We start from the raw sequence: 24,603 nt of genomic DNA, 5'->3' as shown, positions 1-24,603 counted from the left end.
GGGTTATTTGTGCTTTCGTCTGCTGCTTACAAACCCTGTCGTCCTTGGCTGTGTATGTGCATGCCCAAATCAAAGGAGTTGCTGTGTTGTCTCTGCTAGCTGGCTTTAAGTGTGTGTACGTCTCAAAGAATTTTGCATTGCTGTTGTGGCTGTCTTCAGAGAAATCTTCAGTTTTTCTTGTATTTTTTCTTGTTACATGCCCAACTCCTACAGGCCTCACACCTTGAATAGCACCAGCACATCGAAGTCATTTCAGAGCACAGTCACAGGGGAGCTGAATGCGCCTTACAGTAAGCAGTTCGTCCATTCCAAGTCCTCCCAGTACCGGAAAATGAAAACAGAGTGGAAGTCCAATGTGTACCTGGCTCGCTCTCGCATTCAGGTCAGTCCTCATTCTAGAAACTTCCCGTGCTGATTTTAATCTGTACTTCTATTTGATGTATTTGTTCTATGCTAAGAAATGAAGTGAAGCAATTGCAAAACTCCTCCAAATCTCTTCTCAAAATTTGGTAATTTGGACGTGGGAAATCGTGGCATACAGTGCCAAGCAAGACATCTTATTAATTATTGTAAATATCTTAAAAAATAATTAACTGCAGTCATCTAGAGATAAAATGAGTTACGTTATTTCAAGATGCTTTTACCATGTTTCTCAAAAGGTTAATGAAAACTAATAATTAGATGAATGCACAGTGGAAGTATGAGGTGCTCAAATCAAGCTGAGCAACGTGGAATGAGGCCTTCAGGAGGAGTTCAGCACTTCATTGCATTCAGAAAGCAATGTGTTCTTTGGATTGTTGTCACTGCGGGTTTGTTCCACAGACTGTGTTGCAAGAAGTCTGCGGGGTGACTTCATTGCAGCCTTCAGTACCTGAAGGGAGCAGGAGGGGAGTCAACTCTTTACAGGGGTAGATAACAGCAGGACAAGGGGAAATGGTTTTAAGTTGAAGGAGGGAAGATTTAGGTTGGATGTCAGGGGGAAGTTCTTTACAGAGAGAGTGGTGAGGTGCTGGAACAGCTGCCCAGAGAGGCTGTGGATGCCCCGTCCCTGGAGGTGTTCAAGGCCGGGTTGGATGGGGCCCTGGGCAGCCTGGTGTGGTATTGAATGTGGAGGTTGGTGTCCCTGCCTGTGGCAGGGGGTTGGAGATTCCTGATCCTTGAGGTCCCTTCCAACCCTGGCCATTCTGTGATTGTGTGTGTGACTCTGTGATTTTTGCATACAAGCATTGTTATTATTTATTTTAGATTGGATTCAACTGTGCTGTTGTGTTCTTACTATGTTTCTTCACTCTAGGGAGGCCTACTTTTAATGTCAGTGAATTTGTAATCTTCACACTGTTAGTTATAAGGTGTAAGAGGTGTAAGAGAAGCCTGCTTTCTTACCTAGGCAGCAGCCAAGTAGGTTTTACTGCATTTGAAGTATTTACTGCAAACTTTCTCTGTGCTGTTTCCACATGAGCTACTTTCCTATGCTTTGTTCTTTCTGCGTTGTTCTCTCATGATTTTCTGCAGGATTGTTTTTGGGGCATGGTGAGGAATGCAGTGTAAATTTGTTAGGAATTTCTAACTCACAGCATATTTTTTTGTAGGGCCTGGGCTTATATGCTGCTAGAGACATTGAAAAGCACACTATGGTCATTGAGTACATCGGAACTATTATCCGGAATGAGGTAGCAAACAGGAAGGAGAAGCTTTATGAATCTCAGGTACTGGGGGTGTTCACTCACTGTTGTTTCTCTCCTTGCCCTTTCAAATGCTTGTAGAATGTGACAAATGATGCCTGGTTTCAGGGATCATGAAAAGACAGTCAGTGCTCTGCGATGACTGCAGGTGTAGGAGTCGGGTCCTCTGTGTTCTGTGTGCTGCTGTGCTGGAAGAGCAGTAGGCTGGAAAGGACAGCCAGAGGTGTCCGCAGGGTTTGTTATGTGTGCTTAATGTTCAGCACATCTCACAGCAGAGCCAGGTGATCTGTATTCTGTTTTTTGGAGGACAAAGACAGAACTGTCACTGGGATGTCAGCGCCTGCACTTTTTAACAAGAACTTCTTACTGAAATTGAAAGCAGTTTTTTTTCTGTAACTCAACAGTCTCGTAATGGTTAATGCACTTAAAGATCCCCGATACGAGGCAGCACAGAAATCCAAGCTATTGGTACTGGATGAAATATCACTTGGACAGGCAGACACTGCCGACCCACTCATGAAAGTGTGGCTGGTGGCAGCGTTCCACCGTTAGATGACGTGTGAGTCCCCTTCCCTAGCGAGCCAGTAGGTATGAAGGGAGAAAAACCCCTGGAGGTAACCCACGCTGCTGCTTTGTTTCAACCATTGATGACTGTTGAAAACCCACACGGTCTGTCTTCCAATTGCTGTTTCAGAACCGCGGGGTGTACATGTTCCGCATTGACAACGACCACGTCATCGACGCGACTCTGACGGGAGGTCCCGCAAGGTGGGTGGCTCTGGGGCAGCCCTGTCCCATCCTCAGCTCTCCCCGTCCCCTCGCCGGGGCTTTGTGTCGGGGATGGGCATTTCTGCTTTCGTGCCTTTTGGATCGGAGTTCTGTGGGCCCAACATTGCAGCCTGTCCCTCTGAAAGGGTCTCGTCTTTTTCATTAGCCTTACTCATCCATCACTGTGTTTCACGGCAGCTGGGGAGAAGGTGAATTTTTTTTTAGACATTTTATTCTGTTGGCATTCTGTAGGTAAAGAAACAAGTGCAGAATAATGTAACTCTATCTGGAATTGCAGCCCTGAAGCTGAGGTCATCCTGAGGTTTCATCGCCATTTTCCATAAAGTCACCTTTTCAAATGTTCTGTGTTTGCAGGTACATCAACCACTCGTGTGCCCCCAACTGCGTGGCGGAGGTGGTCACTTTTGAGAGAGGACACAAAATTATCATTAGCTCCAGCAGGAGAATCCAGAAAGGGGAGGAGGTACGGCCGTCCCATCTGGCTTTCCCCCACTGTTGCCACCTCTGTTCATTTCCAGATACTGCCACAATGCGGTGGGGCTGTGCTGTGGTGGGGAGGTGACACTGCCCTTCCCCTTTTCATTTTAAAACTTGCTGGTTCCTACGAGGAACTCTGGAGTATTTTACCATCTAAATTGTAGGTACAAGGAAAGATGTGGTAAAATCCTCTTGTCTTATAACCGTTCTCCTGAATCTTCTTCCAGCTTTGCTATGACTATAAGTTTGATTTTGAAGATGACCAGCACAAGATTCCATGTCACTGTGGAGCTGTAAACTGCCGAAAATGGATGAACTAGAATGCATTCCTTGCTGTCTTTTGAGGGTTGCTTGTCCCTAAGAAGAAGTGATTCACGTTTTGATTTTGTCGACAGAAAATTGTTGCCTTTTTTGAAGGAAAAAAAAAAAAAAAATCACTTCTGGAAGTCCAGATTTCTACTCCAGGATCTCGAAAGAAAAGAAACAAACCCCACAAAACAAGCACCAGGAGCAAGCCGGCAAAATCTGAAGCTGACTTTCCAGCCACACGGAGGTTAAACTGAGTTAACAGAATGGTCCAGCACTTTTGTTTTTGAGCTCACTAAGGAGAAACTGTTTAACTTGGGCAAAGAACCGGGCGCTGACCTGCGGCGTGCAGGTGGGCATTTATGAATGTAAGACTGAAATCACCAGCGAAAGGGAGAAGTCCAAAGTGCTGGCCACAGCCTTATTTGATAAAGGGGCAGGCCCTCTAATTAAAGAAAAATTTTAAATAAAAGTAGACACCACTGAACAAGGAATGTACTGAAACGACTTCCTTAGGGATAGAGCTAAGGGAAAAATAACTTGCACTAAAATACATTTAAATACTTGATTCCATGAGTCAGTTTATTGTAGTTTTTTGATTTCTGTAAAATAAGAGAACCTTTTTGTATTTATTATTGAATAAGTGAATGAAGCTATTTTTAAAAAGAAAGTTAGAAGAAAGCCAAGCTGCTGCTGTTACCTGCAGAACTAACAAACTCTGTTACTTTGTACAAAAGTGTAAATATTTTGAGGAAAAAAAAAATACAGTATAAAAATAGTTATTGACCAAATGCTATCAGACTCCGCAGCAGTTCGGTGCTCACGATCCAATGTCAATAGGGATGTTACAATATGATCTCAGTGCTGCCAGGCGTGCTTACAATGACGGAATAACCAAAATCTCCATTTCAAGAGAGGTTGTTGTTGGTTGGTTTTGTTTTTAAACGTTTCAAGCAGCCTCAACTGTGGTCTCTGCAGGTTTTTTACTCACACCTTCAGCCCGCGCCGCGTGTTCCGATGCTGACTTTCACAGATGGTGGGGTGACGGAGATTCATCCGATTTGCATTATATTGTCGCATCCCTATTTCTTCAGTCAGGTTTCTTTTCTTTTTGTTTGTTTGTTTTTGTGCTTAAAATTGGTGATAACTGTGAATAACTGCTCAAACCACCCAAAATCAAGAGAGAGGCGCTGAGCATTGGGTTTTCCTTCAGCAAAAATGGGCCCGAGGAGGGGGAGCTGAACATGAGAACAGCGTAGGAGCGCAGGGGGAGCTCCGGTCCGCTGCCTTCACCCAGGAAAAGGAGAACAGAGCTGAGATGGAGCGCGTGCAGCTGCAGGACGCTGGCAATTGGGTTATGGGAAATGTAATTTAAAGATGTGTTTGTATGGATTGTTTTTGTTTACATTTCTTTAAAATAAAAAAAAAAAAATAAAACACTGTTTTGTGTTTGCTTGTAGAGATTTAATCAGCATTTGGAAGCAGGTTAGCTTTTTATTTTGTACTTAAAATTCTGGTACTGACACTTCACAGACTAAATATAAAAAAAATGAAGTTTTTTTGTGTGCACAATGAAAGTGGACTGTAAACTGTTGGTATATTCAGTGCTACAGTTCTGAACTTGTAATGTATATGGCATGATGTATTTTTATCTTACAGAATAAATCAATTGTATATATTTTTCTCTTGATAAATAGCTGTATGAAATTGTTTCTTGAATATTTTTCTTCTCTTGTACAATATTCCGACATCCTACCAGTATTTGTCCTACAGTTTTTTTCTGTTCTGTATAATAGTATCTAATGTTGGCAAAAAAAGAAAAACATCACAAAAAAAAAAAAAAAAAAAAGAATTTTTTGAAGTATACAGAGTGTTATGGGTTTTGGAATTTGTGGAAACAGATTTAGAAGATCAGCATTTACAAATAAAAATATTTTACATCTATAGTGGTCCCCTCCTGTCTTCTTGGGGATGTTTTTGCATTTCTGGCCTCACACACATCTCCTCTCCAGCACTGCAGTGTTGTAAAAAACCACTCAGGTTCCAAAAGACCTTAAAGACCATTGAGTCCAACCACAACCCAACCATACCACCCCAACTCTACCAACCCTCTGCTAAATCATGTCCCTGAGTGCCACGTCCAGAGCTGGTGACTCAACCACCTCCCTGGGGAGCCGATTCCAGTGCATAACAACCTTTTCTGTAAGGAAGGTTTTCTGTGCAGCAGGAGGGTGGGCATGCGGTGGCACTGTGCTCTGCCTGCTTTGGAAGCGTCGGCTTCTGACAGTGATACAGGGGAAAAGAAAAAAAAAGGAAGAAAAAGAGAAGGAGCAATAGGAGCACAGAGCCAGGAGGCAGCCTACAGCCAAATGCAGTGCCTGGCCCAGCTGTCACCATGGCTGTGGTTGGCTGCTGGGACTGTCATAGAAGGAAGGAACGTGGCTGGTGATGTTTTGTCTGGAGGGCAATCCACTGCAGCCCACTGCTGGGCTTTGTGATCAGCCCCTGCTTACCTGCACCCTGCCCTGTGACACAGCTCCTGCTGAGGGCACCGCTCACAGCTGTTGCTCCTATTGCACTCCTCCTCCCTCTGTGGCCGAAGGACCCATCAGGCTGTCACAGGTGGATCTGCTCTCACAGGAGAAGACTGAGGACTGTCATCATTCCACCTCATCCTGCCACCTTGCAATAACCCAATGCTGGGTTGTGTTTCTCTGCCCGATTGGAAGGGCAGAGCTGCCTCTGGTTGATGAACACAGCAAAGGGGGAAGCACAGAGGTTAGAGCAGGGCTTGCTTTCTGCAGTTCCCATGTGCTGGTCCCTGAGGGCTGAAGCAGGGGTTGAAAGCACAGCAAGCAGTGAAACCAACCCATCACATGGGAGGGGAAGCAGAATCAGGAAAACAAAATCCCAACACAAAACTTACCCCCAAACCCTGCAGGAGATGAAAGGAAGAATGCAGCTGTGAAAAAAGGAGTGGGAAGGATGGAAGAGCTGTGAGGGTGTAGGTCCACATCAGTGCCAGCCCTGCTGATGGCTACAAGGAGTACAGCCAGAGGGAGTCATAAAAAACAGATACTTTATTTTATATGCAGCTAGGTCATGAGTCATCAAAATAGACTTTGTAATAGTTACTTTGTTTTAAATAGGAGGTGACAATGACACCTAAGGAGTTCAGCTATGTGAAATGTTCTAAAAATCGTAAATTAAAACAAATATTACAATGACAACTTCCAGAAGATAAAAGGGAATTGAAAATACTTTCCAGGTAAAGTAAAATAATTCCTCCAGTAAAACCATACTAAAAACATGAATTACTGCACGTGGAATACTCAAAGATGAACGCCTTTCTGTCATTTAAAAGACCCGCAAAGCTAAAAATCTCACCATTTAAATTACACTGCTCTAATGATTTCTCTTACTGAAAATCAGTCCAATGATCCAGGCTAACTCAGGGGTCCGCTGCCATTACTGCTGCATCCGACACAGCCCAGGGCTCCCCGAGCTGCTCCCCGCAGCGCAGCCGAAGGCTCCTCCCTGCGCTCCGCTGGCTGCAGCGGCCAAGGGCTCCCAGCACAGCACAGCTCTGCGGTGACAGACGGTGGCTGCAGGGGAAGCCAGGCCCGGCTTTGCTCCTCCTTGGCTCACCGCCTCAGCTCTCGAAACGCCACTGCTGAGGAAGGGAGCCATCGCAGATGGCCATGGTGACATAGCCTTTGTGGCTGAGCGGGTCTGCCACCTTCATGCACTGCCCCACCGACACCTGGTAGAGGCGGTTGTTTTTCTAAGAAAGACAGACAAACAGGAGATCTTTACTGCAACTTCTGCTTCACTGACAAACTAGAGCTGGAACCGACGCGCGGGGCACTCCCCATGGGGGAAGGGGCTGCTCCTTGCTGAGAAACGGGCATTTGGGCAGCTCCTCCTCCCAGCCCTGAGACACCAGGCCCACAGCCACAACACCCTGTAACCACATCCAGACCTCGGAGAAAAGGCTCACATACTTTCATAGGGACCTACTTTGGATTCTGCCTGTACCAGTCTCTTGATCAGATAGAGGGATGACAAAAGCCATTCCCTAGCATGGCCAGGGAGGGAGGAGAAACACAGCAAGAACATCCAGTGCTTTTCCAGATCACTCACCCCTTCCAGCTGCATTTTATTGCAGAATTCCTGAAGCTTGTTGCAGGCAGGGTATAATTAAACTGGAACTTGTTGTCCCCCCAGTACGTGGTGATTTCCCTTGAACTTACATAAGCTTTTCAACTGCTGGCCCCTGCAGTAAGGCACCCTGTGGCCCCCACTACACCATCAGCTTCCACAGTTTGAACTTGTCCTCTACTGTCTTCAAAGGACAGTCCAAAGTCTTGTAACCAACAGAGTATTGCTGGCCTTTCTATCTCCCAGTAACTCCTGGGTAAGCCCCTGCAGGGAAGCTTCAGCAGGGTGGGCAACTCAATGATCTGCAGAGGTCCCTTCCGACCTCTGTGGCTCTGTGATTCCATGACTGCTGGCAGGGCTGCAGCAGCTTGCCTTATTTGACTCCTCTGAGGAACAAATGCTGCCAATGAGTGGCACAGCACAAACCCAAGAAGGATCATGCAGGGTCCTGGATGTGCAGCATGCAGTCTTGGCAGCATACTCCTGTTTGCTCAATGTTTATGTTATGGGCTCACTGTTACACCAGGGCATGTGAGGTGACAGCCCCTGAGCTAACACCAAGGAGCCAGATTTCACATGGCCACAGTAGAGTCACAGAACTGAGGCAATAAGACATTAAATTAATGAGATGCTATTACAGGACAGAAGCTGCAAAACTGCTCCTCTGGATCCTCAGTTCTGCCCCCCACACTCAGCAGAAGCCATGACAAGGATTGCTTGCATCTCCTAGTCCTGCAAAGCCAGCAGAGCTGTGGGGTGGGTTTCTTCCACCTGACACATCCCACAGGACACAGATCTGTGCGTGGCTGTGACAAACAAGAGAAATCTAAATAGGACTGCAAAAACTTCCCAACATTGCAAAGGAAAAGGCCTGCAGGTCCTGGAGCTCAGGGATGTCCTGCTCAGGCTGAGGTGCAGCTACCAACACTGTGTAGCTTTGCACAGGCTGTACTGACTGTGGACTTGATAAATTTGGCCATAATTACACTCCATCCTATGTCCCACTGGTGCCACCATCACTTATGGTGGCACTGATCACAAGCCCTGTGCTGTGCTCCAGGCTACACACTTACCCCAAAGGTCCACTGCTGAGATCCACCAGAGCCGTGGCACTTCATGAGGCGAGGAGGGTCAGACGAGCGAGTTTCTGACACATCCAAGCACAGGAGGTTATTCAAAATCAGCTCGTGATCTTCATTGTAAACCCACATCTGAAAGATGAGATAGAAAAGAGGTCAATTGCAGAGTTACAAGGCATCACAGAGATGCCTTGCCACACCTGCTGTTGCTTTGCTGTCTTCTTTTTTCCCAGCAGAGCCTGGAAAGCAGCTGCAGTGCTCCACCACCTTCCCAACACCAAACAGCATTATCCTATGCAGAGGTGCTCAGAGGACCACATGTGACCCTATGTAGAAATAAAGCACACCCACACATTCCTCCTGTCCTGTTGGGATGACAGCAACATGCAGCCCCTCTCCCAAGCTCACCATCACATCACACTAAGTCCACCCCTGAGGATGAGAAGGATGGTGGATCTCCTTAGCTGGGCCAAGTGCCATCAGGCAGGCAGGACACAAAGCCAAAAAGTACCTCGAGTCTTCCTGGAAACAGCTGCACTTGGCCAGAAACACAAAGGAGTTTACCTCACTTTGTGCTATGGGCACCAAGAGCACACAACAGCAGAGAAAGCCGTGCTTCTTCTCCAGAAAGGCTGAGACCAGGCAGCCCAAATTAATTTCAAACTAATTACATGTTTGGAGTAGAAAACAAGGGAAAAAGAAAAACAAGGCCTGAAGTCTGGAGATGCTGTGGCTCCAAACTCAAATTTAAGTATTGCTGTAAACATGCAGACTGTTAGCAGATTCCAGCACAGCGAAAGCAAAGCCACCCCTTATCATAAAACTGAAAGTCTTCAGGCACTCTGAAATTTATTAAACATTTTCCAGCTGCCACATGGATGGATGATGAACATTATCCATCATCCTCACTGCCATAGGCTGACCATGCAGAAATCCAGAGATTCCTCTGGCAAATTTTTCATTTTCTTTTGTCATAATGAAGATATACAGGGCTGTGTTATTGACTTATTTTATACTACCAAAAGATGAAATTATCCCCACAGCATGGTTAGTGCAAATGAATAAAAGGCAGCTGAACTTCTTCTGGGGACATCCAAGTGAGGACAGGGGGGGAACAGTGCCCAAGGCAGGGAAGAAGGCCCCACACTGCCACTTCCTCAGGACAAGAGCAGTTAACTATATCAGACTTTGAGTCCAGATCAATACAGATGGCTGTACTAAAACAAAACCCAGCACTCAACCTGGGGAAAAAAAAAAAATCAAACCAATAGTAACTGAAGGACTTTGGCTTTCAGAGTGCAATGCTGTGTAGCAAAAGGCACAGGGGGCAGCTGGCAAAGCTCTGTGGATGCACACTCATTTCATCTGTAAATTGCATTAGGAGGAGAGGAATGCAATGAAAAACTTCACTCCAATAAATGCAAGCCAGCAACTATTACAGAACCAGCTCTGTGTGTGACAGAATTATGGCTGTGGGCTCTGCTGCCAGCACAGGCATTCCAGCACTCCAAGCAGCTGCCATCTGTTGCTTACATTGGCACCAGTGCATTATTCCAGAGTTTTTTAAATGACAAAATGAAGCTGAAGAGCACCAAGCAGCCACCTCAGCATGAGGACAAGCTGTGCCCAGCGACTGCATCATTACAGCTACGTGTAGCCCTTCAGTTCATGTTTCTAGTGGCTAGCAGTGACATCACAGCACCAAATAACTTGTGAAAGTCAGCAGCAAAGGCAAAGCACGGGATCTGCAATCATTACTTTAAGCTACTGCTATCCAGGAGACTCAATGTTCTCCTGAAGGCATTGCTGATGTCCATGTGATCCTATTTCGTATCTCAGTGTGTGGCTGAGGATTTGAAGAGGAACTGTGGGATCATGTCCTTCAATGGGCTGATGAAAATGCAGCAGTAGAGATAGCTCACACTTCTCCACACTCACTCCAGGCAAATGCATCAGAAAAACAAAACTTACACCCATGATGCAGAGATTTAGGGAGGAGAACCCTACAGAAGAGCTGTAGCACTTAAAGCTCATCCTCCTACAAACAGTTCAAGAGTCAGAATTACACATGCTTACACTGATGGAGTGATACAAGAGGTTAACAGCTCTTGTGACTTCCCAACCCCCATGCAGCTGAGCACAGACACCCACCAGCTAACCCCAGCCTCAAGGGCAGCATTCACAACTGTGAAGCCTAATACATTGCTAAGCTAAAGAAAGCTTAAGTTACTGAAGTGAAACAAATGAACAGAGAAGAGGTGAAACCAAGAGAATAGAAAAAAAAAAAAACAAACACTACTCAGCAGACTAGGAGAAGATTTTTTTTTGAAAAGCAGTTTGACTTGAAGCATTTAGGTCAGGTAGAAGATAAGCAGGCATTAGACACGTGAGAGAGCCAATCTAGATCACAGCCAGTCCCACTAGTTACATCTTCTGTTGGCCTTCATGCTTCATTCCAAAAATCTTCACTGGGGTCTCTGAAGCTCCTCTTACAAGTTTATTAGTAACTACTTTTTCCTTTGGAGCATCTGTCATGAAGAACTTCAGCACCTTTGCTGCCTAATCACCATCTATTAACCTTAGACAACGTTTTTGGTGAATCCACAACACTTAGGGTGCTTGTTTTTGTTTGTTTATTTCTGCATTTAATTGTGAAAGACAGAGATGGAGATGTCTGACCTTTTGAAGCCCTTAAATGCTTTCTGGCCTCCTTCACCACCCAAGTTTCACGCTGTGTGCTACCTCGTGCATTCCCAGTTTCGTTTATGGAAAGAGGTCACACACTGCTGACTGAGCAGAAGAATTCACTTCAGCTGTCTTGGCATCTCCACACAACCACTCTTCAACTACACAACGTTAATTCCATGTTAGCCTTCTGCTTGAAAAATTCACACTCAGTATTTCTGCTTCTCAGCTTCTGTTACTTCAGGCTTCTTATCTCTGATCTTGTTTCTACCAGACCCTTCCACTATTTTTACCTATGCTATTTCTAACTACAAAATCATGCAGAAGACCATTTTCCAGTCCAAAGTACTGCACTCAGTGAGTCTCAAGAAGGGCAGCGTTGTTTCCAAGACCTTCACATGGTTTCCCACGTAGAGTTCACTTTGTTCCTTCAACTTACTGAGACTGCTATCTATTCACATGGTAAAAAGTAGCCTGGAAAGAGAAATAGAGTTAACTTATCCCAGACCACTTTCACTAGGACCCATCATAGGCTTTCTTATCAAGGCTAAAGGTATGGATGGAACAGATGGGATAGATTCTTCTAGAACAATACAGTTCTTGCCTTTTTTGGCAACACCAGTGGAAAAGGCCAAAACCTTCCAATACTGAGCAAGTTTCTTGTCATGTTTTATATGCATAACTTGTTACATGCCCTTTCTTTACATTGTTCTCATGCATCTAGAGCAAGAGCGTTCAGAAGATATGCAAGAAAACTGACAAATCGTTAGTAGAGCAAAACAAGTTTACTAGTAGAAAATCACAGTGTTGGTTAACATACTTGGAGAACAAAATCATTGCAAAAGACAACAGCACAGCCAGTTTTCTTCCGTGAGAACTAGTTGCTTAATTTACCACTAGTAAACAAGATTAAAACCAGACAAATTAATGCTCAGATTGTTCATCTCTAAAAAATCTAAAGGCTAACCAAAGTTTTCTGTCTCCAGGAGAAAAATCAGAAGGCTTTGATAAGGAGGAAAAAAATAGGCTCTCTCCTCCAACTATTTGGCAGTACATTACTGGAAATACCACAGGAATGAAGGGAAACAAATGGAAATCTATCTGTTCTGATGGTGGATACCATCCATGTAATGTTGTACCGAGGGACATGGTTCAGTGGGGAAGTACTGGTGGTAGGTGGACAGTTGGACTAGATGTCTTGGAGGTCTTTTCAAAGCTTGGTGATTCTATGATCCCATTTATTTTGTGTCTTTGACTACTTTTCAGATGAGATTTAGGTTTTTAAACCTGAGTGCCATATGCTTCTAAACTGTAATGCTCTCAATATAGCTCTTAACTAGATAACAGTCTTTAAGGCATTAGGGACCTCTCTACCCTGGAGATTTTCTCCTCATCTTGAGTCCTGAATTTCTGTTGTCAGAAAGAAGTGGAACAGCAGTTTTTATATCACTACATGAAGCCTCTATCGTTGGATGTTCACATCCATTCCCAATTAAGCTCCAGAACAGCAATCTGCAGCCAAAGAACTTGCTAAATAGAAAGAATTCCAGGAAATTTAGGAAAAGCAACAAATCATTAATTCATTCCAAAGTACAGCAGCAGAGCACTAGGGTAGTAGAACACAAAGAACAGTGGGCCAGGAAAAGGTTGCCTTGAATCTCAGTATGAGGAACAGACTGGAAGAGCTTCTACAAATTCTGAAGTGTCGGTCAGTAGACCATGAATCCCTCAGGAGCCACTTGAGGACAGTCTCCAGCCACATATGGAGATTCAGCCCATAAAGTCAGGATTATAACATCCAACACTCAGTAGGTAGAACATTGAGCTCCACCACCTCCTTTGCCAGCCTTTTTTTTGAAAAATACTCTGGAATCACCTGCTTGGTGATGAGATGTTACCCCAGGGCATTTTGTCTGCAGGAAAACATATTGATATGGTTCACTACTCAAAATATCATACCTGGTTTTGATCATTGTAGTCGCATTCCCGAACCACCACCAGGCCTCCTTTCTGACTTGGGTGGCCCTGAGCAACCAGGCATTTGTTGGTTTGAAGGTGATACAGCTACAAAAGGAAAACAGTTTGATGAACAGGATAAACAACAAACACCATATACCAAAGAAAACACATGGTAATGCTTTGGAAGCACTCAATGTGCTCACAAAGAAGAGCAATAGAAGGCCCTTTCTCCCTTTTAAAATACCATTTTGTTTTTCAAATTAATCTGGAGAAAAAGCCAGCATTCTCTAGTTCCATTTTGCTTTCCAATTCTTCCCTTGGATGGTAGAAGTGCAATACAAGCAACTTGGCTCAGCACAAGTTTCTTTCCCTTTCTTGCTCTCCACAGAAGCCTACAGTCCCATCAACTGAACAAATCTTTACTGCATTCTATTGCAGTTTAGCTTCAAAGTCCCTCCCACAGCATCTCTTAATGAAACAAGACAAAGCTATTGAGAAAAGGAAGGTCTTAAACAGATGCGTCTCTGACATCATCTGCTTGCAAATTGATTCTCAAGAGCATTTACACAAATGAAAAGTCACAGTTGCTACAGATGAGGTAAGAAGGAAAAGGTTTAAACACTCCTTAAATGCCCATTCCACTTCAAACACACTGTCTACCCGATTTTGTCCCACTCTGCATGTGTAGGAGATGGCAGGGCAACAGATCTGCCATGCACGCTGAAGTAATCATAGCCAATCTGGAGCTGGATAGAAAGTAAAAAAAATTTGCTGTCCTGAACTGGAGGCCAGGCTGGCTAATTAGCTAGTTGTGTTTTATTATGAAGACATAGATGCTTTGGCATTTGTATTGATTCCACAGATTTTTATAAACCAAGGCACTTCCAGTAATAAAAAGAACAAACTGCTCCACCACACTCTCATAATTAGAGAGCACAAAGACAGAGTAATGTTCTTCTCTAAAGAGAGTTTCTGGAAATAGCTGTCCCAAGACACACCAACTGCCTCCCCAAGCACACCATACTTCTCCTGTTCCCTCTACACATCTGAAACAAATTACAGAAAAGCTTCTAAGTTACATTTTCTTACACTCCAGAGACTTCTAGGAGTGGTTTAATTTCCATCATTCCTCACTCACAAGTAGGCTTTCAAATCATTACAGCTTTAAGATTTTTTTTTTCTTATAATTTTCCCTCCTTGTTTTTATTGGCCATGATGATCAGTATTTAATAACACTGTAAAGAACCATCCGGATCTGTGATCATTACAGCTCTTCCCAGCTGTCAAACCAGCATTTATCTCTGGACCTACTAGCTTCTGAGAATAAACTGGGATTTTGAGTGATTTATCCTGAAGAGCACAGCACACAGTGGTGACATTGGCTGATAGCTCTGTTCCACGCAGGCATGTGGAAGTAGTTCATAGACATCAGAGTCAGAGCTCTCACACACGCAGTGCTGGATATAACCCTGGAACCCTGAAGCACCAAGCTGAGGAACTGCATTTTTCAGTTGCAGTTGGGGGAAGCATTCATGCATACCCTAATAATTAACTTTACAACTTGACTGGGATTCAATTCTAAAAATACTGCACAAGCTGTGGCTTCCCAGGCAGCTGCTTCCAACCAAAAGGTAATGATATCAATAGGCTGTCCGTGAGCTCTGGTCCTCCAGCCTGCATTCACTTGCAGCACTAGCAACTGTTCATACCTCCTTACTGCGGGCTGCACTACTACATGGAGCACGCTCCATCTCTACCTGATGCTTCCAATTACTGAGATAGGCAGGAATCTGCTAGCCATAACCTATGTGCAGACTAAATAGTCCAGTAAAAGATTATTTCCAGTTTGCTGCAGAACAAGAACTGCGTTCAGCGTGAACAGATCTGAGAAAATCTTTCAAAAAAAAAAGAAAATCTCAAGACAGATCTCTGTATTTTTAAGAAAGGTTATCTTACCCTTCCACGCTGGATTACTTTTGGTCGCTTTTGTGCTCTATTAATAAAAACTGGCTGTGGAGCTTTGGCATTGGGCCCAGATACTTGCATCTCAGGATAGATGTTATCTAAATACCACTTGAATGACTTGCAGTTCAATCTTTTTCTCAGTTCTACACGATCAGTTATATTTCCATAGTGCCTTGTCCTTAGCTCAGGTCTCAAAGCAAAATACTGCTCCTGTAGGTAGGGGGAAAAGGTTGAGGGAAGGGAAAGAGAGGAGAATTACAGATCAGTGATTTTTTTACTTCTCCCTGCTTGCAGAGCTCTCAAAGTTTCATTTCAGACAATTACATTCATCAATCTCATCAAGAAAATGAGAAGAAAAGTTCTCTCAGAGTCTTTAATTTCAGGTGCTAATTACAGAGCTCACAGAAGAAGTATGATATTCGCACATCAACTAGTTCACTAGATAAGACTTAAAAATCAGTTATCAGGGCACTGAGCTGCAATATTCTGCTGGATTAATCTCTCTCAGACACCTGGACTTTGCCAACACATTTGGAATTACTTAGTGCCATCTCTGGCATAGAGACAGCAGACGCATCTCAAAACAGATGGCACATCTGTCCTTACCAACACCTTTGAGCACGTGGATGCACACTGCTCTTTCAAAAGTAGAGGAAAATGAAACATTAAAAACAGGGGAATGTTGGACACCTCCAAGGAAGCTTGGAGATAGGCCAGCCCTTGTCATTAGGAATTGGTAAAAATTAGCTCTGCTACTCTACTTACCTCTTTTGTGGTTGAAGTTCAAGTTTTAATATCGTACCTCTTCTGTATTTTTTATTTCCATCGTATACATGAACTCAGATCATTTTAACAACCATTACAACCAAAATTTACACTGTTGTTTCCCTTCCATTACTTAGTTTTATTTATTACATGTTGGTATTTGCTCATATCTGCAAAACAGCCCTCTGTCTTATCTTTGCTCGATTCACCTCACAATCACTTCAACAGACGAAAATATCTCCAAGCTTGCATTCCATCCATAAATCTGTCATAATGACAGTCTCTGGCAACTATTATGGAATTAGATTACACATAGCTGGAAAAGGTTAGAACATAACTGTGTGATAAGAGACTGCAACAATCAGCAGTATATGTTCTCTTTGGACAAAGCACTATTGGATGGAAATAAAGAATCAATTCTAAGCTACAGAGAAAACCATCATAAAATCACAAACTACTGTGCCCAGACACCAATAAAAGGGAGAGTGATAGATCAAGTCTACCAATGCATTATAAAAATGGAGAATGAAGATAAAAATTAACGACTCCTAATAGATTCCTCAAAGTGACAGAGTATCAAGACAAAGGATGAGCCTTGAAACATAAAACTTTAAGGAGTATAAAGTTAAGAAAAATCTCTTCTACAGAAACTATGGGGACCACTGGAGCTGGCAATAAAGCAAATCCTATGCCCTCACAAGACAAATGCCCTCAAATACAACAGAGATGAGGGCTTCACACAATAGATGCATCTACTTTTAAAAGCATAGTGCCAGGTCTGAATACAGGGAAGAAACATTCTTGCCCTTGAATCCAAAAATCAATCCCAATTGGCCTTACAGTGCTAGACAGATTAAGAATCAGGCTGCTAATTGTAACAAAAAGCAAATAAATAACCAATGAAACTGCCATCTCACCAACATGGAAACTACCTAAAGGCATCCAGCTCCCACATGCAAGTGATTTGGACACAAAACAATGCTGAGCTTACAAGAAACCTACACATCTTTTACTTCATTAAAAAGGCATAATATTGAATCTCCCTCAAGCAGTAGCAGCAACAGGGGTGAAATTTCAACACTCAAAAGCAAAACCACAAGCTTACAGAGTTTAGGAATTCAGACCAAAATAAACATTAGGAAATCAGAATACAGAAGAAAGATCCCATTAGAAAGGCCAAGAGTCTTCATTGTGACACAGCCTTCAGACACGTAAGCCAGCTAATAAATATTTCATGTCCTAGAAATGTCTCTTACTTTGTATTCATCCATCCACACGTGTGCCAGCCTCAATGAATTATGAGCCATAGTGTCCTGTCCCCCTGGAGAGCCATAGGGACGTCTCTTACGGAAAATGTGTCCCACTCTGGAGCAGGGAATGATCAGAAGTCGACCCCCACACATCCAAATCTGTCCACAGAAAAGCAGAGCACCGCTTACCATAGGCATACTGACCAGGCTCACGTCTTCCTCACCTTCAGGAGATTTTTCAGTAGGTTTATGCACAATACAACATAATTGTCAGCAGTGTTTTCTACATGCCAGGCTTTCTGATAAGTTAATTATTATATCTTTGGGTTGGAGAAAGAAACATTTCAGTCATGCCATCACTTCTTCCACTCACAACATCATGGCCTTCTCAGAACAGGCAGTATGCTATTCCAAAATTACATGGTTCTAATGACCTATTAGAAAATTCTGAAACATTTGGGCTGGGATTTACCTTGTAGATTAAGAAAGCTGACACGAGAATTGCTTCTCCATGGCTCCACAACAAATGACATACAAGTAGGTCAGTCAATGTCATCAAGAGAGTGGTTTGTAATCAAATCACTCAAACTCTGCCTAGATAAGATAAAGACTAATTTTTACTATTCCCAACTCTTCCCAAGGGAGACAGAGCTTCCAGACCTTGGAACTGCATATACTCCTCAGTTAATCTGCTCTTACTCCACACTCTATTATGTACTGAAAACATGGAAAATATTCTGCACACAACTCTGTAAAATAACTCAAATTTATGATTACTTGTTCTTATTTTTTAATTCAGATCTCGGTTTCTCTAATATCTCAATTTGTCAGATTTCTCTGAAATTTATGAGTATGTGGTTAGTGTTTGCTTTTTTTTTGTTTGTTTGTTTGCTCTTGCTTTGGAGGTGGTATTTTTGTTTGTTTGTTTTCACTTTCCTCTGATCCCCTTCTTGTATTTCCCATGGTTGCATCTCATTTCTGAGCAGATCCTCATCACATCTGCTGATGAATCCATGCCACAGAAGCAAAGAATAAAAACATGGCATTGAGCACGAAAAGCTGTTTTCTATCAGGGGAAGTGACAGTGAAGAGGAGAAAATAAAGCAATCCCAATGAAGCATCACTTCCAAATCTCTTGTTAATGATTTTCTTCATATTTTTTCCAACCAATATGATGCGTTTTTTTTTGTGAGTTAAGAGTACAGCAGAAGTTTTACATTCCCATGCCGTCAAAATGGAGTTTGAAAAGCACCACAAGCTAAGGAAATATAACTTTACATACTGCCTACACTGCAGTTAGCCACATATATCTTCAACCTACCTGCAGAATTCATTAAGTGTTTGTATAAACCATTTTCATAAATGTGTGATTACTCTTTTCTGTGTATGTCTGGTATTATTTCTAGTGATTTATTTCCAGTATCATGAAAAATTTAGCCAAATAAAGAAAAAAAATTCAAGTATGAGCTCAAAATTCTTTTCAATTTTCCTATTAAAACTTGACCTGAAAGTTATTATAAAGGTTAGTGTGCTAGAGGCATCCCTCCTAGGAACAAAAGCACTGGTTTGTGCGTGCAAACAGCTATTCCAGTGCTACTACATACACTGTATAGAGGGAAGAGAAGCCAGACACTGAGATTCATACTCCAATACACACAAAGTGAGAGTACCCGAAAAGATATTTCCAGATTTTCTCCTCCCCAGATGTCCATGCCACTGTCATACTGTCCAAGCTCATTAAAGTACTCACGGTCCATGGCAAACAGGCCTCCAGCCATAGTGGGTGATCTAAAATGGAACAGTGAAAGCTGGTCAATGTTTTAAGCAAGAAGAGGGATTTCAGCTGAACTGGTTAAAAAAAGCTTGCATTTAGACCTGCAATTTTCAGCTGATGATTTCCACTTTCTGCAGGATTTCAGTTCCATAGTCTCTCCCTGTGATCTTTCACTATTGATGTACCCATAAAACCATATTTCCTCATATAGTGAAGTCAAGGCAGAAGGATGACACAGAGAAAGAGAAACAAACTGCTGTCTCTCCATTCAGAAAATAGCAAACACCTGTGCAGGTTTGAATTCCATTTAGTTTTCTAAATTGAGAACTAGGAGCCATGTTTAATTAGCTGCTGATAAAGACAGATGATCTTTCTACAATCACAAATGCATACAGTTACAATGATGTGTGTTCATCTTCCTCTTACAGGAGGGATTTATACTGACTGGGCTTGATTGAACAACAGAAAAAAGAGCAGAAACCAGAGGGCATATTAATAAGATCAAGAAATAATACCCTAGCTAAGCAAAAGAAGATCAAAACTTCAGTCATACAAGCCAAGCAGCCTGCTAAAATACATGGTACTCTGCCTCAGACAACTCAAGTACCAGGAGCAGCACTGTTTCATCATCAATGCCATGGTCAGTTGGTAAAGTCATTGATAAGTATTTGAGTTTCTGTACTTGCACACATGTTCTTATTGGACACAGTGAGAACTGATCTCCAGGTGTGCCCCAAGTAACCTTTGAGAAAGATTCCAAATAGAATATAGATTTTAAGTCTATCTATGACTGCTCCTTATTCATATTCCCCCAATCCACCCATTCCCTTCAGAAACTGCTACAGCAACACTCCCCATACAAGCCAGTCAAGCTGTTCAGTAATAGAAAGTTTCCTGGCTTCTCATACAAAGCCTTGTGATGGGCAGACACAGAAAGACTAAGTACAGAGCTGTCAGACCACAGCAGAGAACCTCATAGCCTGAAACGCTCTGTGTTTACAGACCAAGGAAAGAGAATGAAGATGACAGCACCCAACTTCTGAATCACTTTGTAAATCTAGTAAAAGTGAAGCAGTTTGCTTTCAAAAAAAAGGAAAACTCTTCCCACTTACCAAACTGAACTCTGTATCTGCAACTAAAGAAAGCACATTCGGGTTCTTCTCGCTTTACCAGCACTAGCTGTTTTCATGAAGGGATTTGTACTGGGAATGCTTTTGTTCTTGTACCTGAGCTGTGTGAGTCTACTGTTTAAGAAAGGCATCTACTAAAATCAGTTTATAAGAGTTACGGCTCCAGTAAGAACCAGGCATTGCCAGTTCTGTACAGGTCAGACAGCCACGAATGGTTAAAAGGCTAAGGAGGATGTTCTCACAGCCCCACGTTAAATCTTACTAAGTAAGACTTTTGTTTCAGAATGGTGTTCATGCAATCCAGACCACAGAAATAAGGACAGGATTCCAAAAAGCTATCTGGGACATTTGCCATATTGTGACAGAACTGTTTTGAAGACGGCCTTCATGTCCCTGTGCATTCATTTACAAAGCTTTATGACAAAATAAAAGTTCAAACAAAGCATTAAACCTTTTTCCCTGCTCAAATAGGAAAAAAAATATTGACATAGAAGATAAGCAAATACTGCATCCTATCCCATCAGTTATGAAATCACCTTCACATTGCCACAAAAATGCATTTTCCCAGACTAGCAATTCTTTGGCATTTCACCACAGAATGTCCAGAGCCTATGAGCTCTAGTGGAATAGCCAGGCAGCTACTAGAGACAAGATCACATCAAAATTACGATCATTAAGCCAAAAATGTCAAATTGGAAACAAACACTGGCAGGTGGGTTAAGTCTGTCAGGTAATTTCACCATTAATAGAGAGCACAAGCTCTTTAAGACTTGTGCCTTCAGCAAAATCTGCTAATATGCTGCTGCTTTTCTCCCTAAAGAGGGTACCTTCTTAATCAACTAATACATGATTAAATACTAGAAACAGAAGTGAAACAGGTAGTAGAAAATAAAACTACTTCTGGGCAACATAATAAAGAGAAATAGTTGATAGGTCAGGCATCTGCTTCTAAAGCTGCATGCCCAGACACATTTCATAACATGTAAAAGTGCTCCTGAGCACCCATACGTTACACAGAGCTGACTGCTGCACACCATGCAAGAGGAGCCTTACTTGATTGGAGCAGTGGCTCCCTCAGGACCTTCAAGCTCTGACAAAGGAACAAGATCCCACTTAAAGTGCAGGCCCCAATTAAACCCTCCACGCACAACTGGGGAAGAGCTGTAGGTAAGTGTGTCAGCACTGATGATGTCAATCACAGGGCACACCACAGTCCTGTGGTCTTCTTTGATTGGAGTCAGCAGAGGTTGCAGCCACATCTTGTTTACCTCACAGTGACTGTCCAGGAAAACCAGCACTTTTCCTACAAAGGCCAAAAAACACAGAACATAAAGACTTGAGGTAACATGCAATACACAAACATGTGCAATTGGAGCTGCAGAATATCAGCAGTATTCTCACAACTCTGCGTAACAGAAGGGAAATGCCATCTGCACTCAAAAGGATGGAAGAACTAGACAGCACTGGGATTAGTTCAGTCACTGAGGCAGAAGGTAGATCCTGGCTATCACACGTTATGAACTGCTTAAAATAGGCATCAGATATCACACTCAGACCAAACACAACTGCTGTACTTTAAAAGGAACATCAGAACTCTCAGAGACTGGAGATAGACTTGTTCTGAAGAGGAGCACCTTCTATGCATGAACGAGACTACAGAGGCAGACAAAGATGACAGTTACTGGGCTGGATGAACCATCCTTGTGACAAAGCTGCTTTTGTCCATTGACTGTAATCACCTTAAGCTTCCTTCATATCACACTTCAGCACTGACTGCTGTAGCTAAGATCTGTGAGTTTTAAGCTGAGCCATTCTGACAAATTAATCTGCATTCATTCAAGACACAGATGACAGCACTTCAATTCCTGAATGTAAAGTAATGCAGAAAAATCTCTACATTTCACTAGCTTTAGTTATTGTGGATCCAGATCTTGATAAGGAGAGCAGGTGCCCTGATGTGGCACAGCCAGACCCACCAGTATGAGACCAACCAACACTTCAGTCCTGTCAGGTCTATCAGATTACCTGCCATGATCAGAGAGGATAATTTGGCTCCTGAGAGGTTCAGCTAGTCTAAGAAATCATCTGAACTTTAACTGCATAACTTTAGAATAACATTAAATTTACATAATGTGGAAAAAATGGAAAAGAGCTTTAAAAAAAAAACTTAGACAAGTTATGTCTGTGTGTTTCTATTAACAACAGGCAATTTTTGACTGAGGGGAAAAGCAGACTCCAAAAGTTCAGAGGAGCAGTAAAATGACTTAAGATTACATTAATACAAGTGGGTCCAAGCACAGTTTACAAGATGTAAGCACAATTTTCTCTCTGGATTATGCCATTACAATGCTAATGAGTAAACACCAATTACAATATTTTAGCCACCAATCAAAATTATTTGAGAAGTCCTCTATACTTCCTCATGCAACAAAGGCTTAACAAGGAAGTACATTAAGGTAAATGGCACAGCATACATAAAGGACCAGACACAGTTTATCCCAATTAGCACTCTCTACAACAACAGAAAAGCTTTGTGAGAATCATTACAGTTAAATGGCGATTCAGAAGGCACCTCTGAGTTTACTGTGATAAGAAAGCAGATTGTCATTTTGGGGCAAAAATGCCCACATGAAACATGCTGAGGATACTTTGAGAACTCAATACCCGGGGCAGAGGGAGGCATTCCTCAAACACAGATCCTTCAATCAAGAATAAGGTAAATTGCTCACTGCCTCACTAAATGTAGTCAGGCATTGTTTTTGCCTACTTCACTGACCCATTCTAAATAATCAACTCATTTTTATTATTCACTTATTAAAAATGAGTTTATACAGGAAGGAAGAAAAGCATAAATCAATACTTAGACAAGAGTAAAAAGATATTAAAATCTGCTTCGAGATTTGCCAAGTCATTGCTTGGGTGATTTGGAAAAAAGCCTACTCCCCTCTTACACAGCAGAAATTTCCTTTTTTTTTTTTTTTTTTTTTTTTTTAAACAAACCATTTTACCAAATTAGAAACCATAAAAACAGTGGCTTTATTACATCTTTATTACATCTACATTACATTTTCACTGAAACAAATCTTTCTTGCTCCTTCTAATTAAGTCATTGGGAGAGCTAAGTCATTAGGAAAGTAACAAAAACCTCAGATGAGGAGTAATTCAGCAAAACTAGGAGGAAATACAGAAGACTTTCTGTAGAACACTGTCAATATCATCACACAAATATTTAATTAACATTAGCTAAGGTCTCCAATCACCATCATATAGGTATCAACCAATAGACTTCATACAGCTGTTGTAATGTAGTTTAACAGAGTCACTGACATGCTGAAACTATTTAACACTTTACACCTGAAGTAGCGTTAACCAAATTTTTCCTCCCCCAGCTTCAGTTGTGCAGCTTAGAAATTGGCATAACAGACATCTTTGCAGTGGGGTAAAGCAATTGCATGTCAAACACTCAGCATCTGAAAAAGCTGCATCACAGAAAGAGAAGAGTCACTAAAATAAGGTCAGAGTATGCAAAGAAAGGAGAAACAAGAAAGTATACCTGTAGCATGAGAGGCTCCAATCATCCTTCCTCGAATCAAACCTTCCCGCTTCTCATTTCTTACTAGTTTTGTTGTTTTAGGAAGCTGAGTTTTAACATATTCAACCAAGTCTTTCTTCAAGTCAGCTGGAAGGAGAATACAAGATCAACAACAGGATGGATGCTTTGGGAGAGTTTTGTTTCAAGCCCCAGATGTTCAAATCGGGGCTAAATACTAAGCTGCAGTTTCTTGATGAAGACTGGATTGCTATCATTTTGCAAAGCCTTTACTACAATATCATTCAAGTTAATGGGAAAGAGCAGACTCAGTGCTAAAAGGAATTACCACTGCTAAAAAATATAAGTTTAAGGTCATTATATGAGGAGATAACATTTCTCTTCCTAAATTCTTAATGCAGACTGTCAAAAACAGTAAGAGTAATGAAAGCCCTTTCACTCACGCAAAGTGATTTAAATTATGTTCCACATACTGAAACAAATACTGACACTTGAAAAGCACAACAACACATTTCATCCTTTGTACCCTCTGACTCAACAGCAGATAAACAGAATTACAAACACCCCTCCCAGGTAGTTCCTTTTCTGAAATTCAAAATAATCATTCAAACTGACCACTTCACTTAGTGATAGAAGGGGAAAAGTTTCAAATTAAAAGAGCTGAGATATAAGGAAATAGTTTTGTTTTTCACAGTAAGGGTTGTGAAGCACTGGAATTGGTTGTCCAGAGAGGTAGCAGATGCCTCATCCCTGGAGACATTCAATGTCAAGCTGCACCAGGTTTTGAGCACCTGATTGAGCTGTAGGTCTCCCTGTTGATTGCAGGGACCCCTGCAACTCCATTTTATGATTAAGAGCACTGTGGACAAGCACATGCTTTTGAGAGGGAGCAAAGTTAACTGAAGTATATAAACACCCTGCCTTGCCTGTCCCTTCTGAGTGGCCTAGAACACTCCACCATGGCACATCAGTCACAGGATTCACATATCCCTCTGTTGTTGTAGTTCAGGGACTTGCTTGTTCCTCATACT

The 24,603-nt window shown here is 42.3% G+C and overlaps 2 protein-coding genes across 15 annotated transcripts in view; one reads left to right on the top strand and one right to left on the bottom strand.

The window, feature by feature from the left end:
• Positions 1 to 5,198, top strand: part of KMT2C (lysine methyltransferase 2C) — a 187,043-nt gene extending 181,845 nt beyond the window's left edge. For all 13 annotated transcript variants that reach the window (XM_052692586.1, XM_052692582.1, XM_052692585.1 and 10 more), the window contains 5 exons: positions 214 to 382; positions 1,590 to 1,706; positions 2,377 to 2,450; positions 2,826 to 2,934; positions 3,176 to 5,198. In XM_052692586.1, coding sequence (XP_052548546.1) covers positions 214 to 382; positions 1,590 to 1,706; positions 2,377 to 2,450; positions 2,826 to 2,934; positions 3,176 to 3,268 — 562 coding nt within the window. In that variant the 3' untranslated portion in view covers positions 3,269 to 5,198. The remainder of the gene's footprint in view (positions 1 to 213; positions 383 to 1,589; positions 1,707 to 2,376; positions 2,451 to 2,825; positions 2,935 to 3,175) is intronic.
• Positions 5,199 to 6,316: 1,118 nt separating this feature from the next.
• GALNT11 (polypeptide N-acetylgalactosaminyltransferase 11) overlaps positions 6,317 to 24,603 on the bottom strand; it is a 40,246-nt gene continuing 21,959 nt past the window's right edge. The window contains exons 5-12 of one of the 2 annotated variants that reach the window (XM_052692603.1): positions 23,576 to 23,701; positions 21,076 to 21,325; positions 18,789 to 18,906; positions 17,125 to 17,277; positions 15,095 to 15,313; positions 13,139 to 13,243; positions 8,489 to 8,626; positions 6,317 to 7,038 (exon numbers count right to left, since the gene is read on the bottom strand). In XM_052692603.1, the coding sequence (XP_052548563.1) occupies positions 6,907 to 7,038; positions 8,489 to 8,626; positions 13,139 to 13,243; positions 15,095 to 15,313; positions 17,125 to 17,277; positions 18,789 to 18,906; positions 21,076 to 21,325; positions 23,576 to 23,701 (1,241 nt within the window). In that variant the 3' untranslated portion in view covers positions 6,317 to 6,906. Of the gene's footprint in view, positions 7,039 to 8,488; positions 8,627 to 9,446; positions 11,654 to 13,138; positions 13,244 to 15,094; positions 15,314 to 17,124; positions 17,278 to 18,788; positions 18,907 to 21,075; positions 21,326 to 23,575; positions 23,702 to 24,603 lie in introns of those variants that run through there. The other variant, XM_052692605.1, reaches the window with a different exon arrangement.

Source organism: Tympanuchus pallidicinctus, unplaced genomic scaffold (assembly GCF_026119805.1).
Source record: "Tympanuchus pallidicinctus isolate F22 unplaced genomic scaffold, pur_lepc_1.0 scaffold3, whole genome shotgun sequence".
Classification (NCBI taxonomy): Eukaryota; Metazoa; Chordata; class Aves; order Galliformes; family Phasianidae; genus Tympanuchus; species Tympanuchus pallidicinctus.
Note: the sequence above shows the minus strand (reverse complement) of the source record. Positions and strands in the feature narration are given on the sequence as shown.